Here is a 22848-nt window from a genome sequence, read left to right as displayed (position 1 = left end):
ATGGGATGTACCTTGAAGGGTTGTTGTCAGGATAGAATGAAATAGTAATTGTAAAGTGATAAGCACAGTGTAGGACAGTAAAAAATGTCTGAGTTTGTGTTTGTGTGTGTAAGTATATATAGGTTTGTGTGTGTGTGTGTGTGTGTGTGTGTGTGTGTGTGTAGAGTTAATGCTTTGTAAATTAGCTACTATTATGACAAAATTATTGTGACATTGGACAAACAACTCAGTTTTGGATTTGCAGAATCCAAATTAGATGATCTGTGGAGGCAGGTAGGTGGTACAGTGAATAGAGGGCCAGGCATGGAGTCTGGAAGACTCATCTTCCTGAGTTCAAATCTGGCCTTGGACACTTACTAGCTGCATGACCCTAGGCAAATCACTTAACCTTGTTTGCTTCAATTTCCTCAGCTGCAGAAGGAGCTGGAGAAGGAAATGGCAAACTAGTCCAGTATCTTTGCTGAGAAAACCCCAAATGGGGTCATGGAGAATCAGACGCTTAACAACTAAACAACGACAAAGATGATTTAGTCCCTTTACAATTCCAAAATCTGTAATTAGCACTCTCATTGAAATTTTTGGTGAGAAATCTGTCATGGGGGTCTTCGAGCAGAGTTTGTATAACTACTTGTTGGGAATGTTGTGGAAAGGATTTTTGATTTGAATAGGGTTTGGATTACATGTCCTCTGAGGTCTCTTCCTGTTCTAAATCTGATTATAACAATTTGTCCATGCCCCAGAGAATGTGTGTTGTTCTGTACCAACATATAAATTCCAACACCTCTCTAGAAAGTGTGAGCTGCAACACCACTCAGTAGGATTTTCTTTTTTCTCTTTATTTTGCTATGCCTATTGGATCTGTGCCTTAGATGATGATTTACTTTGCCATGGGATATAGGAAAGTGAAGCAATTTTTCTTATGAAGATATGTGCAGGTTCTGATCTAATGCCTATAATTAAGAATCAACAAACTCCCAAGGAATTGCCTGGATTTTTTAAGAGAATTGAAGGTAAATATTTTGTACATTGCCTAGGAAGTAACTGATGATTTAACAGGTGTTTCTGTCTCAAAATGTTTTATGATTTCCAGAAAAAATAGCAATATAAAGAGTGGGAAAAGAAATCTTAAGTAGAAATGGAGAATTAGGTTGTAAAGAAATGCTTATAAAGACCTTTATTCTTTAAGAGGTTAGGTCTACTTTTCAAACTGTCTCAAGAGCAAGTGAGATATTATTTGTCTGGCAAAGAATTTCATGTCCTTCTGTGATTGTCTGGTAGAAAAATTTGGACCTAACTTTCTAAAGAGATAGAACCAAATTTGAAGACTGAGGGGGAGTTAGAGAACAGAAAAGTTCTGACATCTTTTTTTTTCTCTTTCCCTCTACTTTATAGTATTTCATTTTTTTCAAATTACATGTAAAGATAGTTTTCAACATCTACTTTTATAAAATTTTGTGTTTCAAATTTTTCCCTCTTATTCCTTCCTCTCCATCCTCTGTTCCCTCCCCCTTCCCTAAGACAGTAAGCAATATTATATTGGATATACATATACAATCATATTATTCATATTTCCATATTAGTCATATTGTGAAAGAAGAATCAGAACAAAAGAAAAAAACCATGAGAAAGAAAAAAAAACAAAAAATGTGAAAATGGTGTGCTTCAATCTGCAATCAAACTCCATAGTTCTTTCTCTGGATGTGGACAGCATTTTGACCATGAGTCTTTTGAAATTGTCTTGGATCATTTTATTGTTGTCTCAACAATAAAAGCTAAGTCTATTATAGTTGATAATCACACAGTGTATCTGTTACTGTGTACAGTGTTTTCCTGGTTCTGTTCACTTCACTCAGCATCAGTTCATGTAAGGGTTTCCAGATTTTTCTGAAATCTGCCTGCTCATCATTTCTTATAGCACAGTAGGATTCCATCACAATCACATATCACAATTTGTTCAGCCATTCCCCAATTGATGGATATCCTCTTAATTTCTAATTCTTTGCTACCATAAAAAGAACTGCTATAAACATTTTTGTACCTGTTGATCCTTTCCCCTTTTTTATGATGTCACTGGGATACAAACATCATAGTAGTATTTTTGGATCAAAGGGCATGCACAGTTTTACAGCCCTTTGAGCATAGTTCCAAATTACTTTCTAGAATGGTTGGATCCATTCATAACTCCACAAACAATGCATTTGTGTTCTAATTTTCCCACATCTTCTCCAACATTTATCATTTTCCTTTTTTGTCAAATTAGCCAGTCTGGTAGGTGGTACCTCAGAGCTACTTTAATTTGCATTTCTCTATTAACAGTGATTTAGAACATTTTTTATCATATAACTATAAATAGCTTTAATTTCTTCAACTGAAAACTGACATCTTTTGAGGTAATTTCCATGATCTATTACCGGAAGACTCTCTTAGACTATTTTCTGGAATATTGGGTTTGTAGACTGTCACTAAAAGGAAAAAAACTGTTCATAGGCAGCTAATTGTCCCATTCTCCTATACTTTTCATGTCCCCTTTGCTTTACTTCCTTCAGGGGAAGTATCAAAAGTTTTCCAATTAAAACCAAATTATAAAGACTATACAAGGGACTGAATTCCCTTGTGGTATATTAGCTCGCTGCTAAAATGGAAACATTGGAACATAACTCAGAGTAATCCTGAGGTTCATTTGATTATTCATTATTAAGCACATGGTTCTTGTTTGATGAAAGTTTGAATGAAAATGATTCATTGGGTATATGTGATTGTAGCCCACAATAATCTCATCACCTTTAGATCTGGATTGCAGTTCAAATTGTGGTGATAGAAGAATGCTGTTCTTTCACTTTGTGGTTCACAAACTATGTTGGTTCATTGGAGGAAGAAAAGATAAGTTTTGAGCCCTTATTCAGTGTGGGTTAACTGGGTGCATCTAAAGTTAATACAAGCCTAAACAGTCAGTTACTCACCATGATATTAAAATATTAAAACATTTAGTTGGATGAAATGTGCCTAGTAATATAATAAAAACACGATTAGTCACATTCTTGAATGAATTGTATCCTTCCATTGTTTTCCCTTTCTTCCCAACTCCCCCCCCCCACTGCACCCCCCAAAAAACTGAGTAGCAAAGACTTATGCTCTGGATAGAGAAGGAATATTCAGTCTCTCTGAGTAACCAGAGTATACTCCTGGACATACCTGGGAATGTTGACTTCAGTGAAGGAATTCAAAAGTACTCATAGGTACTTAAAATCAGGTAGATTTTTAAAAAGCAGGTTGTACTGCCTATGGAGCCAATGTAAACTTTAGACTGCTATAATTACGTTTTTTTAATTATTATTATTTCCCTTTCACCTAAGAGTGGTCTTGGTCCACCTGTTTTCCCTTCTTCTCCAATGTAACTGTAAATACACAAGTACTACACACACACACACACACACACACACACACACACATACACACACATGCATAAAGTCACTCACACTCACATATTTATTGCTGTCTTCATCAGCTTTTCTCATTAGCCCCAATTCATCCAAAGCTTTGTCAGTCTCAAGCATGACTATTAGAGGACCCTGCCATATTTTACTTTTTTATTTATAGTCGCTTCCCTCAGGGTTCTCTGGTACCCTTAGGAGCATCTTTCATCTTTGCCTTTGATACAATTTCCCCATTAATTCTTTTCCTCCAATTTTAGAGGTGAAAATACTTGATTTCATTTAACCCTTAATAATTAGATTAACTTTAAAAATTTTATTTATTTCTTTCTAGGTTTCAACATTCATTTCCACAAGATTTTGAGTTCCAAATTTTCTCCCCATCTTGCCCCTCCCCCACCCCAAGACCCTGTGCATTCTGATTACCTCTTCCCCCAATCTACCTTCCCTTTTATTACACACCTTCCTTCCCTTATCCCCATCTTCTCTCTTTTCTTGTAGGGCAAGATAGATTTTTATACCCCATTATCTGTATTTCTTATTTCCCAGTTGTATGCTAAAACAATTCTTAACATTCATTCCGAAAACTTTGTGTTCCAGTTTCTGTTCCTTCTGCCCTCCCCACCTATCCCCACTGAGAAGGCAAACAATTCAATATAGGCTATACATGTATAGTTATGCAAAAGACTTCCATAATAGTTATGTTGGGAAAGACTAACTACATTTTCCTCCATCCTATCCTGCTCCCCATTTATTCTGTTCTCTCTTTTAACCTTGTCCCTCCCCAAAAGCGTTTACTTCTAATTACTCCCTCATCCCATTTGCCCTCCTTTCTACCATCCCCCCACATTCTACTTATCCCCTTCTCCCTTACTTTCCTGTAGTGTAAGATAGATTTTCATACCAAATTGAGTGTGCATGTTACTCCCTCCAACTACTCAAATACTGAGAAAAGTTTCAAGAGTTTCAAATATTATCTTTCCAAGTAAGAATGTGAACAGTTCAACTTTAGTAAGTCCCTTATGATTTCTCTTTCCTGTTTACCTTTTCCTGGTTCTCTTCATTCTTGTGTTTGAAAGTGAATTTTTCTATTCGACTCTGGTCTTTTCATCAAGAATGCTTGAAAGTCCTCTATTTCATTGAATGACCATTTTTCCCCCTGAAGTATTATACTCAGTTTTGCTAGTAGGTGATTCTTGGTTTTCATCCTAGTTCCTTTGACTTCTGGAATATCATATTCCAAGCCCTTTGATACCTTAATGTAGAAGCTGCTAGATCTTGTGTTATCCTGACTGTATTTCCACAATACTTAAATTGTTTCTTTCTGGCTGCTTGCAATATTTTCTCCTTGACCTGGGAACTCTGGAATTTGGCTACAATATTCCTAGGAGTTTTTTTTTTTTTTTGGATCTCTTTCAGGAGGTGATTAGTAGATTCTTTCAATATTTACTTCACCCTCTGGTTCTAGAATATCATAGCAGTTTTCCTTGATAATTTCATGAAAGATGCTGTCTAGGCTCTTTTTTTGATCATGGCTTTCAGGTAGTCGCATAATTTCTAAATTGTCTCTCTTGGATCTATTTTGCAGGTCAGTTGTTTTTCCAATGAGATATTTCACATTTTCTTCTATCTTTTCATTCTTTTGGTTTTATTTTGTAATTTCTTGGTTTCTCATAAAGTCATTAGCTTCCATCTGTTCCATTCTAACTTTTAAAGAACTATTTTCTTCAGTGAGCTTTTGAACCTCTTTTTCCATTTGGCTAATTCTGCTTTTTAAAGCATTCTTTTCCTCATTGGCTTTTTGGACCTCTTTTGCCATTTTGCTTAGTCTATTTTTAAAGGTGTTATTTTCTTCAGCATTTTTTTGGGAGGTCTCCAGCAAGCTGTTGACTTGTTTTTCATGATTTTCTTGCATCATTCTCATTTCTCTTCTCAATTTTTTCTCAACCTCTCTTACTTGATTTTCAAAATCCTTTATGAGCTCTTGCATGGCCTGAGACCATTGCTTATTTTTTTTGGAGGTTTTGGATGCACAAGTCTTGACTTTTATATCTTCTTCTTATGGTATGCTTTGTTCTTTCTCAAGAAAGTAACCTATTGTCTTATTCTTTTTCCATTTTTTGGGCATTTTTCCAGTCAGTTACTTGACTTTTGAGTCCTTTGTCAAGTGGAGGGTAAACTCTAGGGATCTGTAAGTTCTCAGTTCCTCCAAGGTGGCACAATCAAACCTGCACTCTAGTGTGAGAGCAACCACAAACTTTTCCCCCTAGGATCTGTGAGTAGAATTCCCTCTCCAGAGCCTCCAGCAGCTCTACCACACCAGTGCTCTTCCTCACCCCTGGGCTGCCACTCAAGACTGAGACTCAGATCAGCTGCTCAATTTCCCCAGGTTCATTAGGGTGAGGGCTCCAAAAATGGACTCTGTGCTGCAGTGGGTGCCACAACCCTGGGCCTGGGGCTAGGGCCAGATCCTGCTTCCTTCTCACCCAGGTGAAAGACCTTTTACACTGACCTTTGAAGCTATCTTTGGGGGTTGTGGGTTGAGAAATCTGGGAACTGCAACTGCTGCCCGTGATTCCATGCCCTGAAGCCTGCTCTGGTCCTGTCAATGCCCCACCATGCATCCAAAGCTGGGTTGCACTCCATGGACTCTGAGCCTGGTGCAATAGACCTTTCCTGTCAGCCTTCCATGCCGTCTTGGGCTGGAAAGCTCTTTTGCTCTGTTGTTTTGTGGCTTCTGCTGTTCTAGAATTTATTTAGAATCATTTTTTACAGGTATTTTATGGGTCATGGGGAGAGAGCTTCTACAGGTCTGTCCTTCTACTCCACTGTCTTAGCTCTACCCCCTCTAGATTAACTTTTTAAAAGGAACATTTACTTTAAAGGTATGACAAGAATAAACATACAAACATTTTCCCCAATATCTGGGGTACAAGGTTCACAGCTAAACTCCGGTGTTTTTTTTAATATAGCATCAGCCCCACCAAGTTCCAAGTACAGCCCCCCCCCCCCCCCCCCTTGCTTCTCCAGGCTTCCCTGCTGAGCTAGCAGCAGCACCTGGCCTGGAATTCTGGGCTTCATCATTACTATAACTTTCTTTCCCATTCTTTGTACCTCAAACTGGAAAAGAACAAACAAAACAATACTAAAATCCCAGGACTCTTTCTTGGGACCACAGGTCCTAAGGGGGAGGGGAAACTTTTTTACATTCCCAACTTAGTCTATGGCTATGGGTAACTGAGACTTTCGCTTCTAGTTGCTATCAGAAAGAGAGAATGATCATGCCTCAGTCAGGTAGATTTAAAGAAGCAGATTGTTTTGGCTATGGAGGCAAAGTAAAACTCCCACATGAGTGGGAGTATCTCTATCTTATGTGTTCTGAATACACACAAAAACCCCATTATATGTATATGTATGTGTGTATAGATGGATAATTATAGGTAAGAAAAGGAAGATCTTGGAGTGCAGGTTATTTTGCTCACTGCTGATCAGCAAAGGCAGGGGGTTAAAAAAGAGAAAAAATACATATCTTGAAAGCTAACATCTAGTTAAGAAGATAATGTCAGAAATTGCAATTTTGATTTCTTGACCATGGTCTAAATGTAAGAATGGCAGACTCTTGGCTAGGGATGGAATGTACCTAAGGAGTACCATACTTTTTGATCCATTAACTCTACTGCTAGGCATATGCCAAATTCAAGGACTAAAAAAGAGTCTCCATGTAATTCAAAATGTTTATAGGAGCATTTTTTTGAGTAACAAAGTCTAGATATCAAGTAGAGGCCCACTGATTAGAAAATAACTAAACATGTGATGCATGAATGTAAGGCAGTATTACCGTGATATAAGAAATGAGGATGATGAATGCTAAGAAATTTAGGAAGACATAAAAACTGAAGATAAAGGAACTAAGCAGAATCTGCAAGTTTTACAACAATGTAAATGGAAAGAACACAAAAGCAATTGAAACAGAAAGTTCTAAAATTATAATGCACAAATTTGGTCCCCAAAAAAGGGATATGAGAAGACACCTTCCTGCCCCATTCTTTGCAGACATGGGAGGGTATAAGAGTGGAATACTTTGGATGATGTCAGATTAAAATAATTTTTTTAAATGTGTTAGTTTTTTTGAAATGGTTTTATTTCCTCTTTTTTATTCTTTGTCATATTGTACAGCTTTTCAGAGGGAGTTGAGGAGAATACGTCAGGTGATGTAGGTGTCATAAAACAAAACATATCAATAAAATTATTTTTTAAAAAAGAATGTTTTTGCCTGGAGTCTTGCAAATCTAATCATAAGAGCTTTAAACTAAAAGAAAGGAAAAGGAAAATAACTGCTATAGATAGATTAGATAGATAGATAGATAGATAGATGGATGGATGGGTTATAGATAGATTGATAGATACCACCTTCATACTGCCTCCAATACTCTTGCTGTGGTGATCCTCAAATACTAGGTATCTCTTGGGAGAGAAGGCTACCTCACTCTTTTCCATGATTTCTGACAAAAGTATAGTAACTTCCTAAGTTCTTAAAGGGGATTTTATTTGAAGATCTCCAGGGAGTGCTGTCTGTAGAGGGGGATAGTTGGGGAACCACTATTCAGTACTATACAGTATCTTTATATATACTTTATATGTATATCTTTATATATACTTATACATAGATACATTCACAGTCCACAGTTTACAAAGTGTATATAAAACAGCACATAGTAGGTACTTAATAAATCCTTGTTGATTTGGCTGCTGTTTACATCTTTTCATTCAACTTGTCATGTAGCCCATTTTGCTCTCTTTTCTATAAGAATACATGTGAGGCTTTTTTCTTCCATTGGTAAATTGAAAAGATTAGGCTAAAAGAACTCTACAAGTCTATGAGGTCAAATCTATTACAAAAACCCAATCTTTATGGAACGATATGTGTTATTGCTGATGGCTTTCATATCCAGCAATACTTGTCACAACAAAATTTTAGTATAATGAAAAGATATGAAAGAAGAGAAAAGAAATCTGAGTCATGCGTAGGAATATATTATAGAAAAATTGTGTATAGATGGATGAGGCTATTTTGAGTAGAAGGAGAGAGAAGCCGGGGAGAATAAGTAGATAGCAGAGGAAATGGGTAGAGGCAGACAGCTAATTAGAAACAAAAATGAGGCATGAAGGCAGGAACTAGAGTCAAGAAGGTCTAAGTTCAAATCCATCCCACACGCTTGTTAGTTGTGTGATCCTGAGCAAGTCACTTGACCTCTTTCTGCCTCAGTTTCCTGATGCATAAAAAGAAGAAAGCAGTAACACCTACCTCAACAGGGATGTTGTGAGGACCAAATGAAAGAACACATAGAAAGCACTTTAAAACTTAAAAGTGTAACAAAAATATTGGTCATTATTATTGCTATTATTTTTATCTTTGACTTTATTTAAAAAGCAACTGGGAAACCACAGAACATATATATACTGAAGGGAAGAAATAAATAAAAGTTGCATACTGAGGCTGAATAGGGAGGAAGTCAATTAGTTAAAATGTATCGTGGTAATATTTGTATTAGATCTTCATTGTGGTTGAGGTGGTAGAAATTAAATGGCCTGATAAAAGATAACTCGTATCAGATCACAGAATTAGAAGGCACTCTAGAAATGATCTTGTCCAACCCCTTGATTTTACTCTGATGCTTATATAAATTCTGTTACTAGCTCAGTCACAGAAACAAATATTTTTCTTTTTTGTGTACAACTTAGATTTAATAACCTCATTGTTTAGAAAATGGCCCCAAAATGAATTCAGTCAGGATCATAGGATCCTAACTTTAGAGCTAGAAGGAATGCTAGAGACCATTTAGTTCAACTCTTATTTTTACAGATGGAAGTGAAAGTTGTTGTTTTGTTTATCATTTGCTCTTTGTTCTCAAAGAAGACCAATGACATCCACAGGGTGATGTCTTGACTTGCTAGTGAATTGGATTTAAGTGAGGCTGAGGCAGTGTAAAATCATCAACCACACTCTCTCCTCCAGTCATCAGAGTCCAATGGCAAGACATAAGTCAAGAAGACTGGCAATAGCCCAGCATGCAGAGGGAGACCTTGGCCTTTTTAAGTGGAAGTGAAAGCCCAGAGGATTGAAGAGACTGTCTCAAAGTCATACAAGTGGCAGAGCTTAGGGTTTTAATTCAGCTCCTCTCAGTTGAAATCCAACTGACTTTCTACTGTACATGGAGGATCTAGTTTCAAATCCCTCCTCTGATCCTTATTACTTATGTAATTTCCAAGTTTCTTGATCTCTAAAATAAGTGTTGAACCAAATCAGGGGTTTACAACCTGGGACCTGGGGCCTTTAAAATTTTTTTTGGATAAATATATTTTGATAAGATTAAATGGCAATGAAGTCACATTGGATTTCCAGTAGAAATTTGATTCAATTCAACATTTTAACGCACATTGTATAGTGCTGGGAGTGCTGGGTGTACAGATAAGAAAACAGCACGGAGTTTACAATCTAATGAGAGTAAGGGAAGGGGAAGAGGAAAGGATAAGATAGAATCTGTGCAGAAATAAGCGTGGTACAAGGTATAATATCAGAGGAGCAAAGGAGAGAACCAGATAAAGGAATGTTTAGGAACATTAAGCAGAGATACAGATCACTTTCTGTAGAGTGGAAACAGATTAAACAAACACATAGAAGACAATGAATATTTGTTGATTTGAATTATGAAGAATAGTTAAATTTAGCATCAAACTAAATACTGTACTTAAATATTTTTAACCACTAGGTGGCTCTTTGGATACACTTTTGGGTTACAGCGAAAGCTAACCTTTTAATGAAGGTATCACTATGAATTCATTAACGAAGTGTTTCCTGGGTATCTTATTAGATATTTTCCCCAAATCCTCCCTAGTGAATGAAAAAGGACAGCTAGAAGAGTCCCTATTAAAGCCATCTAACTATAGAGGCAGGTGTCAGGGTTGGGTTTCTGGCTGTTGTGGACCATTGCAGGTCTTTTGGCTGCTCTTTGATGAGTCTTGGAAAAGATTCCTTGCTGGAATTCTAGAAAGGATGCTAATTAGAAGAAAATACTAAGATTATTCTGCTGGCTATTATGTGTAGAAGGTTTTTTAGCAGCATAGCAATTATACTGAGGGGATCCAAAGCATCAAGTTTAAATCCCTCTCAAATGAGAATGGATCATAAATAGAAAAAGCAGTGATGAAGCCTCTCGGTTACAGTACAACAAAATCTAATGGATGTTATTCAGGGAAAGGTAAGCCAGTTTGCTGATTTCCTTTTTTTTTTTATGCTGTAATTAAAATGTGTTATTTCTCCAAAAGAGAATTAGAAAAGAAAAGAGATAAGATTTAAGTTGTTTATCAGTAACTGTAGAAAAGGGTCCCAGGGCAATAGTTTACCTGCCAGTTCTATTGTGGATGGGTCTATTGGATACTCCTGAGACATCCTAACTCCTACTGAAGCTAAGCCAGGATCGAGGTCAAGTGGTTCTCTTGAGAAGTATTTAGGAAGTCTTGGGCCTTCTTGAAGGCTGTGACAGATATAGACCTGAAGACCTACTTCAGGCAATAAGAGATCTGCTTACAGCAGCAGGGATTGTCTTTTGAGATCTAGGGAAATGATGAGAGAAGAGAAATGATTCCAGGGTTTTCCTGAAAATAATAATCAACTCTTACAGATTCTTCAGAGAGGAGAGAGATGCTACACAGGACAAAGCACTGGAGTCTAACACTAGAAGCAACTCAGGATTTCTTTGGATTAGGAGCTAATCTAATGTGGAAAGGCCATCCCTGAGCTAACTGTAGGTCATGCCATTCTGCTAATATAGATCCATGGGCCTGGAAAATGGGGCCCAGGCTCAAAGGCCTTTCTCCCCTGTCAGCCCCTTCTATACCCAGCTCCCACAAGGGCATTATGGGAACTGTACTTCTGACAATATCTAACACATAATTCACTGTTTTTTCTTTACTGGTGGTGTTGTTCAGTTGTTTCAGTCATGCCTACTCTGGGTTTGCCATTTCCTTCTCCAGGTCATTTTATAGATGAGAAAATGAGGCAAACAGGATTAAATGACTTGCCTAGGGTCACACAGCTTAGTAAGTATCTGAGGCTGGATTTAAACTCAAGTCCTCCTGACTCCAGGGTCAGCACTCCATCCACAGTGCTACATAGCTGCCCTGTAGCTGTTCCCTTCTGTAGAGAAGAAAGAAAATGAAAGATTTCATCAGGCATAGTGAGATGCCTTGTGCTTCAGCCTGTGGTAAGAAGTTTGGTGATGACAGGAGCTGAAAGTGTTTGGCGGATTTTTTTTTTTTACCCATCTCTAGATTGTCAAGAGATGACAGTTAATGTGTGAATTATGAAGGACGAGTGTGTGAGAGCCCTGCTAGTCTCTTCACGTGAACGATTGTGGTATATTTATTGTGTTGAAAAGAAAGTGTTTTTAATCATCATAGTTTTTTTAAAATAAACTCTTCATGCCATCTGCCAATTCATTGTTGAAGCATGGAGTCAGAAGAGAGGAGGAGCAGTAAAATAACCAGAGAGGGCAATATGTAAAAGAGAAAAGTAGTGAAAAGGAGAGAGGAGTTTCTAAAGTAAGTAAAAGAAGACAGAGTCATATTGGTGTATTGGGCTTGAACCAGATGAAGAGTTGGAAAAACACAGATGACGCCACGTCCTATGGCCCAAAACATCATTTTCTCATCCTATTTCTATTCATTACATAGGATGGAATGTTGTTGTACTTATTGGAACTCATACTGTGGGCAAACTGACTCAAACTGCTTTCTGAGGAAAGGAGGAGAAAGGAGGGGACAGGAGCTTTATTATGTGCCAGGAGCTGTACTAAGGGTTCTACAAATATCTCATTTTAGGTTCACAACACCCTAGGAGGTATTACCTACATTGCACAACTGAGGAAACTGAGGCACACAGCAGTTAAGTGACTTGCCCTGGGTCAAACAGCTAGTAAATGACAGATTTGAACTTGGGTAGACCCAGTGCTCTACCTACTGCACCACCTAGTTAGAAACCTCTGCCCTTAAGGGCATGGGATATTTAATTTTTTTATAGCTATGGTAATTGGCACAAGGCCTGGCAAATAATTGGTACTGAGTAAATGCTTGTTGATTGGTTGGTGAGTTGATCCTGGGAAGATGCCAATTCAAAAGATCCATGTACCCAAAATGTAATCCCCACCCATTGAACTCTGGATTATATTAATATTAATGGAGGGATATTGTGCTGGTAAATGGATTCTAGGTAGATTCTTACACACTGTAGTTTTCAATCTTCTCCTCACCCTAATATAACAATGGCATATATTATAAGAAACAGCCTTGCTATTGATTCCCATCCTTTTTTTTTTTTCACCCTTTCAGAGGAGGTGAATTTTCTTTTTTTCTTTTTCTTTTCTTTCCCTTGAACTGCTGCTTTCCACTACAACAGAACAGTGACGTTGTACTCCTTTTGCCTGCAAACTGACACATCCGGATGCTAGGTCTGTTGCTACACACGTTATGGGTTTGTTGATCTAAGGTAGTTCTGCTCTAAGAATGACTAGAGCTTTCTGTTTCCTCTTTCTCTGAGTTTTTAGATGAAGAGTAACACATTTTACGTAAATGGCTCCCATGAATTTTGGGTAATTTGTGTACCCAAGTGAAGTCTTGTCAGATATTGGTGCCATAAGTTTAAAGAACACATTGACGGGGTGGGTGCCATGTTGCAAAGTGCAGAAATGAAATCTTCCACATTTTATTTAAATAAGAAACATTTCTAGGCCATACAAACTACCTATTATTGATGCTGTTTTCATTTGGAATTTGTTTATTGCTTTTAGAAACTTGAATTACATTTATTCTGTTCAAAATGTCCTTCATTCCATCTGTCTATGTGTATTGCTCCACTGATTTTCAACTTAAATTTTTAAAAATAAATTGCCAAATAGCATTATTAAAAGAAGATGGCTTTTCATAGGATCATAGATAAGAGCAGGATATGAGACTTTATAAATCATCTAGACCAACCTGCCCATTTTGCAGATAAGGTAACTGAAGCCCAGAGAGGTGAAGTGATCTGACCCAAGTCATATAGATTTATTATCTATACCAACAATATTAGGATTTGAAACTAAGTCCTTGGGCTACATTTATGGTGTCCTTACATATTGTAAGTGTGGTAATAGAAATGTTTCTCCATAGAGTTTTGTGAAAGAAAAGTATCTTTCTCTAAATTCATTGTATTCTTATATTTAAAATGAAATTTTACTATCATTTCTTCAGTGACTAGTGTGGCCCCAGACCAAGAGACTCTGAATCATCGAGGTCTCCCATTTTGAAATCTATTTATGATAGCCAGTTTTAGAGCCAAGTCTGTGGCTCTGGCTTCCTTCTTATAGTAATTCTTACTTTCAACTTATTTTTACAAAGATTACATTGAAATGTAGCTAAGCTCGACACACCAATATATTTTAACCCCCAAAGATTTTCAGTGGATGAAATAATTACTAAATTTTTCAGGATCAATGTGATTTCCTAGAGAAGATCACTGTTTGTAACATTACTAGGATACCTTGTTCATTATGTTCTCAAATTTGGCAAAAATAGCCATTCCTGAGAACATATTTTATGAAGTATAAAGGAAACAACTTTCAATAGTAGATGATGCTTAAAAATTGAATTAAACCAGATAAGTCTGGTATTGAACCCTCCTCTTGTGTTTTCCTTGTTTCATTATGATCTCAATCAATCTTCAAAGCCCTATGTTCCAATAGAAATGTGGAAACTCATTATCCAGATGTTCTAGCACAAGGATTTTTTGTAGTTTTTCCTAATTATTGATTTCTAAAATTTATTCACTTTTCCTGAAAATTTGCTGCTGAGAAGTGACTCTACGTCCCTCCTGTTTTTCTCTGGTTTCTATATATGTATCCGGTTTAAGACATGTATGGAGAATATGAGCAGGATATATCAGAACTACAAATCCCAGAGGAAGTAGATAATGCCACATTTAATGTATATGATTATAAAACTGTTTTCAACTGATTTCTCAAGAACAATGATGCTCAATTAACTCAGGGAAGCCTTCCTGTGAAGAGGGACCATTTCCTTCAGAAGTACCATCACTCAAAGGTTGGATCCGACAGGCCAAATTCCAGTAAAGTGAGTGCCTCAAGACTTTCTTTCATTGTATTAGATTAAAAAAACACACTATAAAATATTATGGGAAGTAAGTTATGAGGTAAAATTGGACTTCTTTGGTTATACTGAGATTTGTGGTTCCGATGACTTTTATGAAAATTTGCAAAGGAATATTTATCTTGAATTAATCAGCTCCAGAAAAAATGCTTTTTTTAGGCACTCTCACATACTGCAGGGTTAATTGCATTCTACCAGAGTTGGATAATGATTCTATATAACCTAAACATGTATTAATAATTCTAGCATACAACTTAAACAGGTACTAAATTGGAAAGTAACTATTAAATCCCACTTCAGAGAATACCACCCAATATTATAATAAGCATTTTTACTGAAAAAAAATGACAAAGATTTGAGTTTAATTTCTTCTTTTCAAAAATTTCTTCAGAACTGAGTGCTATTTTTTTAAACCATATACTTGATTCTATATAACGGTTATTTCTATTACTCACAAGCCCAATAAACATCATTTTGTGGACGTGGTTAGTAGAATTCTGCAATAACTAATTCTGAAAGAAAGATTTCCTTTGGTCCTTTTCCTTATACAAGTCAGTTTCAATGAAGAAAGTGCCTGGTTGTACACTATTTACACTATATTTAGAAAGGAAAGAGGAGAGATGATTTTAAAAAAATGTTTTTTTTTAACCATCAAGTTTCTCCTACATTCCCCATACCTATGTGCCTTCTTAAAGAACCTTCTTAAATAAAAGCTATTTTATTCATTTATTTATTTAATAAGCATTTATTAATGTCTACTGTGCGCCAGGCACTTAACTAGGTGCTGAGGATATAAATACTGCTCTTACCTTCAAAGAATTTGTATTGCCCTGGGCAATAGGGGGGTAGAATGCTATGTTTCCAGAGAAATCAATGTAAAATCTACACACAGTGATTTTGGTGGAGGTAACACTAGTAACCAGAAAAGCCTTGTGTAGCTTAGGTAGCTCATGTAGCCTCAGGAACCGAGCCTTGAAGGATTCTTGGGGATTCTAAGGGACTGAGTGGAAGAGGGAATATACTCATAGCTGCAGGGTGAAGGGAAGTGACCTGTGTAAAGACATGGAGATGAGAGATGGAATATCATGCAGGTTGGCCAATTTGATTAGAATGTGTGTCCATATATGTCTGTGCGTATGCATGTATGAGAAGGTGAGGGACATACAATAAGCCTGGAAAGGTAGTCTGGAGCAAGATTGAGAAGGGCTTTAATGCATAATGGAGGACCTTGTATTTTATCTTAGTAGCAGGAAGGTTGTTGTCCTTCATTCTCAAAGAGGACCAAAATGACATCACTATGTTAGAGTCAAGTTACAGTGCATCCAGCTGTGACTACTCAGACACACAAGAATTTGGAATGCTCTACCAGAGGTCGGGCACAAAAAACTCATGTGAACATTTGGGATGGATTCTCTAAATTTGCATATCTTGAGTTTCTTTTGAGCTACTTCAATTGTGCTCTGTTCATAGAGCACAGCACCCTCTCTGATGAGTGTATGCCATGTTGGGCAGTCCTGTGCCAGTGACTCCCATGTCACACAATCAATTCCAAAGTTCTTAAGAGAGACCTAGAGAGTGTCCTTATATTACTTAATCTGACCATTGTATGAGCTCTTGCTCTGCGTAACAGGAAGGAGCCCCTAGGGCAAGGAAGTTGCAAGATTGGTTCAGTGGCTTCAGTGAGCAGTGTCAGAATGAGGTTGTACCCTTACTCTCTGACTAAATACCTGGAAAACCTGCAAATAAACCTTTGCATATGCAATCCTTTCAGACATTTCATGATCACTAAGACAGTACTTCTAAATGTTTTGAGTTTTGGTAATCCCTTAATCTAGATCTTTCATTATTGCCCAAAGTCCACTTGAGGGCTTTTTTCAGGACACTCCTGGCTTCTGAATGATTATCAATAATAACTGTTGCTCTTTCCCTCCCAGCTCCATTTACATATTTTTTTCTTTCTTTTGCTCATTAAAGGGCCATTCCTGGTTTACTTCTTAAAGATGCCTATTCACTGAAAGGGCATTACCTCACTCTAAGTGAGTACCTGAATAGGCCAAGGTCTCCCAGTGCATCCTGGGCCTTCTTCAGTCATCCTGATGAATATCTGCTTGCTGGATCCAGATGGTCCAGGAGGGGAAGTGAGGCTGGTGACCTTGCACAGCCCTCCCTCACTCAAAACAAAGTCAAGTGCAAGTCATGTCATTATTTCTCTGATGTCATGGTCTTCGAAAATGAAAAATGAACACAGACCAGACAGATCTATGCTTAAGGAAGATCAGCTTGACCACTAACTAGGTAGTAAGTAGATGGATTGGATAGGGGACAATCTTGAGACAGCAAAATCAATTAGGGGCCTTTTTCTGTAGTCCAAGTGAGAGGTGATATGAGATTCAACTAGGCAAGACAACCAGCATTTATTAAATTCTTAATATGTGCTGAAACTCTGAGAATATAAATACAAGGAATAAAACAGTTCTTGTCCTCAAGGAGTATTTAGTTAAATTGAGGAAGACAATGCAGGAAAGGGAGTGGAAAAGTAGAATGAGGGGGGGAGATGGTAGGAGGGGAGGAAGATTGGAGGCACCCAGATGGAACACGGTTTTGAAGACTGGGAAGTCAGAAGTGCCACTGGAAGGGAATGAAAACTGATCTGCCTGAACCTTTTCCAAAACTGGAGGCCCTGGGAGGGAGGAGCTCATCAATGGGAGAAGGAAGCTAATATTGGCTGATGGCTGTCTGGGGTGAGCAGGCTACAGACATCCGGTGAGCTCAGGGTGAAACTGCAGCAGAGGCATAAATCTAGAGTGGAAAGTCTCCAACTGATAGCCCAAACAGAGCAATAACAAAGAATGACCCAAAAGCCAGAAGAAGCAATGAGCAGCTGAGGTTATCTATAAGTGACACATCCTTCCTTATTGACTTCAAAATATTTGTTTTTACCTGCTGATTCATAACAGTGGGGCTAAGAATCAGTTTTGTTTCCTCTCTACATTCTGCAGATTGGGCAGGTAATTTTTCAACTGTGTGGTTATTATGACAAAATTTTAAGATAACAGAAAGTGCAAGTTCCATGGATTTATTTATAATGAAGAGAGATGTCTTACTTGAAATTTGGGTGGGAAGCCTCAAATGTTCAGAGATAGCTTATTCCTAAATTTGCATCAGGTGGCTGGGAGGTGAGAGGGAAAGTTCTTTCTTGAGAGAATCTTAGAGGTGTTCATGAAATGTGGTAGTTACAGAGGTCAGGAAGGGCAGCTAGGTAGGAAAGTGGATAGCGCTAGGCTTGGAACCAGGAAGATATCTTTATGAGTTCAAATTTGACCTCAGACACTTATTAGTTGTGTGGTCCTGGGCAAGTCACTTCACCCTGCTTGCCTCAGGTCCTAATCTGTAAAATGAGTTAGAGAAGGAAATAACAAACTACTCCAGTATCTTTGCCAAGAAAAGCCCAAATAAGTTCACAAAAGAGTGAGATAAGGCTGAAATGACTGAACAGCAATAAGTAAATAGACCTCATGATAGAAGGGTATTGGTTTGACAAAAATGAATAAAGGAAAAAAATAGAACAAAAGGTTAGCTTCTAAAAATTAAACTCAACAGATTAACCTTGAAGAGAAAATTTGGGCATAGACTTTTGTCCTGGTCTCCCATCAAGTCTCTAATTAGATTGACCATCTCACCATTGTCTTTGTCTGTGTTTATTTTTTCCTTTAAGGACATGACAAATTCAGAAGTGAGGTATGAGTAGTTGAATTTACAAAGTCAATGGAGAAAGATTCAATTAAGAAATTAATCTTGGTTCAAACATCAAGTGAATATTTTTCGTTGTTTTGCTTTACTTCAAATCAAGCTTCAATGAAAGCCAGAGGTCTTTGGACCATTTTAGACCCATTTTTGATGATGGCTTTGATTTGGAGTAAAAGCTGATGGGTTTTTAAGCATATAAAAATGTATGTAATACCTGTTGGGGAACCCAACCTCTCATCAGCTCAGTGTTTGTTTCCCCTCCTCCACCTCCTCGGGGCAGCACCTCCAGGAGTGTGGTCCCCATCTCCTGTCCCAGCTTAGACATTAGCAGGAATTCTCGTCATGTTTTATACTCTCTCAGGCCTTGATTTTTCTAAGTGAGTAACTAAACTCACTGTCTGGGAGATGGGGAAGGAACTTTTCAGATTCCAGACAAAGCTTGACATTCATGCACATTTGAAGTTTTTGCATATTGAGATCATCATAAATTTTAAAATTTTAAAATATAGTAAAATATTCTTGGAGGAAAAAAATAGCAAATATCCCTTCTGGTTCAGTTGTACATTATCCGGGCAACAATGATGGAAATTAGATCACTTGAAATTTAATTATAACATCAACCTACATACAGATTTTAAGTTAATAAAGCCTAAAACTACACTAAGACTTTGAGACATGTATTTCCACTTACATTGCCAATACTACTACTACTACTATTACTACTATTGTTACTACTCCTACTACTACTACTTCTATTACTGTTGCTGCTGTGGCTACTACTTCTCCATTTCCTCCTCCTCCTCCCTCTACCATCACCTCCACTACCCCACCCACTCTTTATATTGATTCTAAGGTTTACAAAGTGCTTCATACACACACACTTGTGTGTGTGTGTACGTGCCTCATTTGATACTCAAAACAACCCTGTCATGTAGGTGCTATTATGATGTCTATTTCACGCAGAAAGAAACCAATTCTATCTAACCACTCTTGGCGAACAGTCTGGGTAGTCTGTATCATATTCTCAACATTTAGTGATTAAGTGCCTTGTCCAAGTTCACTAAGTCAGTAAGCAGCTGAGATGTGGCTGAATTTAGGTCTTCCTGACTTCAAGTCCATCTCTCTTATGCTATATAGAAAAATTATCTTTGATTCTATGCAAGCTGTGGAAATTAAGTAGGAGAAAGGAAGGAATATACTTTATTAGAAAATAAAATTAGAATTAAGTATTAATTTTGAATTGCATGGTTTAAGGCACAAATTTGTTTTGGAAATGAAGTGAAACGCAACATGTTAATGCCAGCATATTGATTTCTGTTATCAGCGGAAAATTTTTGTTTTTCTTACAACAAAAAAAAAGGTCACACTATGCTAATATCCTGGTCAGGGTTTCAGAGTTTCAGAACTCTCTTGATGTTCCATCATTTTCCAGTGCTCTTCAGTTTGAAAATGGGAGGTTTGTTTTTCCCTTTCACATTTACTTTTTCAAAGTCAAAAATTTATCACATTTTTTAGATAACCCACATGGTGAACTAATGGAGGTGGATCAAAAGGACTTTTCTCTCCATTTTAAAGACTGGGAGAACTGAGGCAGAGCAAATTGTGACCTTTCTGAAAGCTTCCTGAAGCTTCTTTACCTTCAGGGCAATTTCCCCTTTCTCTGTTACTTTAGCAGTATCAGCAGTTGTCAGACTCCACACTAACAGCTACTCACAGAGAGAAGGAAAAACACAAACATCAGAGAGGAATTCTTGGAATTTTCTCTTTTTAAAACTGAAAAGTGTAAGACAACATTGTATCTACAGATGATATTCTTTGGCTGTAGACCTAAAAGAATATTGTACACACATGTAAAAGGAGATGCTTCTACTTTGATCAGTTCATTTTTAACTTCTGGACAGGTACACATATTTCCCTGATCATAAAAGTCATTATATGATTTTTTCTTGCAAAAGTAATCAATCTAGACTATGAGATGCTTCCCCTACCACATATTTGCAAGTTATTATGAACATTTTATTTCATATTAGCTAAATATTCTTTTTTTCTTTCAGCTTTGTTTCTGATAATTTGACCTCTCCCATGGCTGCTGATGGCAATGATATCGTAAGTACATTTTTAGAAAGCCTTTAGCTGGAGAGATATTAGTGGTCAGATGAGTGTAGAAGAACACTTAAAAATCATAGCTGGATTGATTGTGTGCTTGAATGACTGTTTTTCTCAATTCATTAACTACAATGAAGCTAAATTGCCAGAGGTTTTATATTCACCAAGTGCTTGATTAGACTCTCCTCTTTAGCAATCTCATTATCATCTGGCAATATGGTATATCTGTATTGTTTTGTCCTTTGTTTTAAAGTTGATGTGACTGATGAGCTTATCATGTGTGAATACAAAATTCAATGGTACTGGTACCTTCATTTCCAGAGTTACATTTTCCAAAGTGTTTCCATATCCATTATCTTTCCTGGCCCCACAACAGGGGTGTATGATAAATAGGGCAGGTGATAGTAACTCTTCTTTACAAATGAGGCATAAAGAGGTTAAGAGAATTAAGATGGAACTTATGTTTAGAACAGGACAATTAAAAGCTAATCTTTGCTTAGAGGGAACAGATTTGACAAAACGGGAGGAAAAAGTGAAATATATGTTAAAGTGATGGAGAAGGAAATGGCAAATCACTCCAGCACCTTCCCAGAAAACACCATAAGGGGTCACCAAGAGTTGGATATGACCAAGAAGCAACAACAACCACCATCACAAATGCTAAATTGAATGAATTTGGGACACAGAGGCAAAGTGGAAAACAACGAACTAAAGACAAATAAGAGAAAAACAGAAATCATACAATATTGGAGTACACTACAGATGATCCAAACCAATGAGAGGATCATAGATTTAGAACCAGAAAGGAAGTTAACTTGAAAGTTAATTTTAGTGATCATTCCACAGTCATGCCATTCATATTGCTTGGTTGTGGCTTTATATAAATATGCAAAAGGATGCTTTCACTTTTCCTAATTTCCTTTCTTTAAAAGTTTGATTTTTCTTCTGGGCTCGTCCCTGAATCCCAGTGGCAGAACTAGAATTTGAACCTGGTCTTTTGACTTCAGATCTAGTATCTTTCTATCATGCCACACTATTCTCTTGAGGTGGTGATTAAAGCTTTAGTAATGCTGATTATAAAGTTGGTATCTAGATATCTACTGTCAGTCTCACTGAGAAAAGCAGAGTGTCTGATTATTTTCTTGTCTTTCAGACAGTTTCATTTCTTGCAAAGTAGACAAAGCAATGAAGGGAACTGCTTCTTTGGATTTAATTCTGACTAATGAGAAGAAACTGGTCAGTGAAGAAAAGTGGGAAACTTAACAGGGGAAAATGAACCAATCATCTTAGAGTCTGCTATTTGGAAAGAAGTCAGTTATGCAAAAACATTTATTAAGTGCTTGTTGTATACTAAACTGTGTTTTAGGCATTTAGGAGACATATGAAGAAATGTGGCCTAGATGATAGAGTTAGTTGCCTCCTGAAGCTGGTAGAATATCCATACACAAAGATGGTTAATTAATGAATAGATTAATGTTGGAACTGGAAGAAGTCTTTATTGGCACACTTTGTCATTTGTACTTTGCTGTTTAACATTTTTGCCAACAACTTGAATGAAGATCTAGAAGGTGCACTTATTAAAATTTCTGATTAAAAAATCTGAGCTGACTAAAAAAAAAACAAACCCAAGAACAAAAGCAATGTAGTTATATTAGTGGATGACAGAATTGGTATTCAAAATTATCTCAGTAGGCAAAAATGATGGTGATATTGAATGAGTATGAGTCATAGAATCTCATTCTCTGAAAATTAAAGTTGAGTCATCCAAAGTGCAGTGGGAAGGTTTAGGGTGGGTGTGAATGGGTCATGACACAATACCACCCAAGAAGTGATCAGAAGACACAGCATGCAGGAGGCAATAAGAGAGGTACATGACCAGAAAAGACCAGTGGGTGGTCATGTGGTAAAGAGCAAGAAAAAACCAATGGCTAATGCTTTGGGAGGGAGGTAAGATTAGATGACTTAAAACCACAGGATCATAGATGAAGACATGGAAGGAATGTTGGAGGCCATCTGGTATATCCCCCTTATTTTGTAGCTGAGGAAACTGAGGGCCAGAGAGTTAAAGTGACTTACTCAAAGTCACACAAGTAATAAGTTTCAGAGTCTGTATTACAATTCTAGGACCCAAAACCTAGAATTCTTTCTAAGGTCCAGTGCTTCTAACTTCAAGGTTCTAGATTTGAAACCAAATAAGAAATTAGTAGAAGTGAGTTGTTAAAATTATTAGAAGCAGTGAAGTGGATAAAGCTCTGAACTTGGAGTCAGAAAGATTCAAGTGAAACTTACTAGCTGTGTGATCTTGGGAAACTCACTTAACCTCTATCTCCCATAGATTCTTCACATTTAGTATAGGAATAAG

General features: G+C 37.2%; 1 protein-coding gene across 4 annotated transcripts in view; it reads left to right on the top strand.

Annotated features, from left to right (window-relative positions):
* Positions 1 to 22848, top strand: part of IPCEF1 (interaction protein for cytohesin exchange factors 1) — a 207826-nt gene that overhangs the window by 73471 nt on the left and 111507 nt on the right. For 3 of the 4 annotated variants that reach the window (XM_072643745.1, XM_072643749.1, XM_072643747.1), the window contains exons 3-4: positions 14490 to 14597; positions 20435 to 20486. In XM_072643745.1, the coding sequence (XP_072499846.1) occupies positions 20463 to 20486 (24 nt within the window). In that variant the 5' untranslated portion in view covers positions 14490 to 14597; positions 20435 to 20462. The remainder of the gene's footprint in view (positions 1 to 14489; positions 14598 to 20434; positions 20487 to 22848) is intronic. The other variant, XM_072643746.1, reaches the window with a different exon arrangement.

The sequence above is a fragment of the Notamacropus eugenii genome, chromosome 2, assembly GCF_028372415.1.
Source record: "Notamacropus eugenii isolate mMacEug1 chromosome 2, mMacEug1.pri_v2, whole genome shotgun sequence".
Lineage (NCBI taxonomy): Eukaryota > Metazoa > Chordata > Mammalia > Diprotodontia > Macropodidae > Notamacropus > Notamacropus eugenii.
This window is presented reverse-complemented; position numbering and strand designations above follow the sequence as displayed.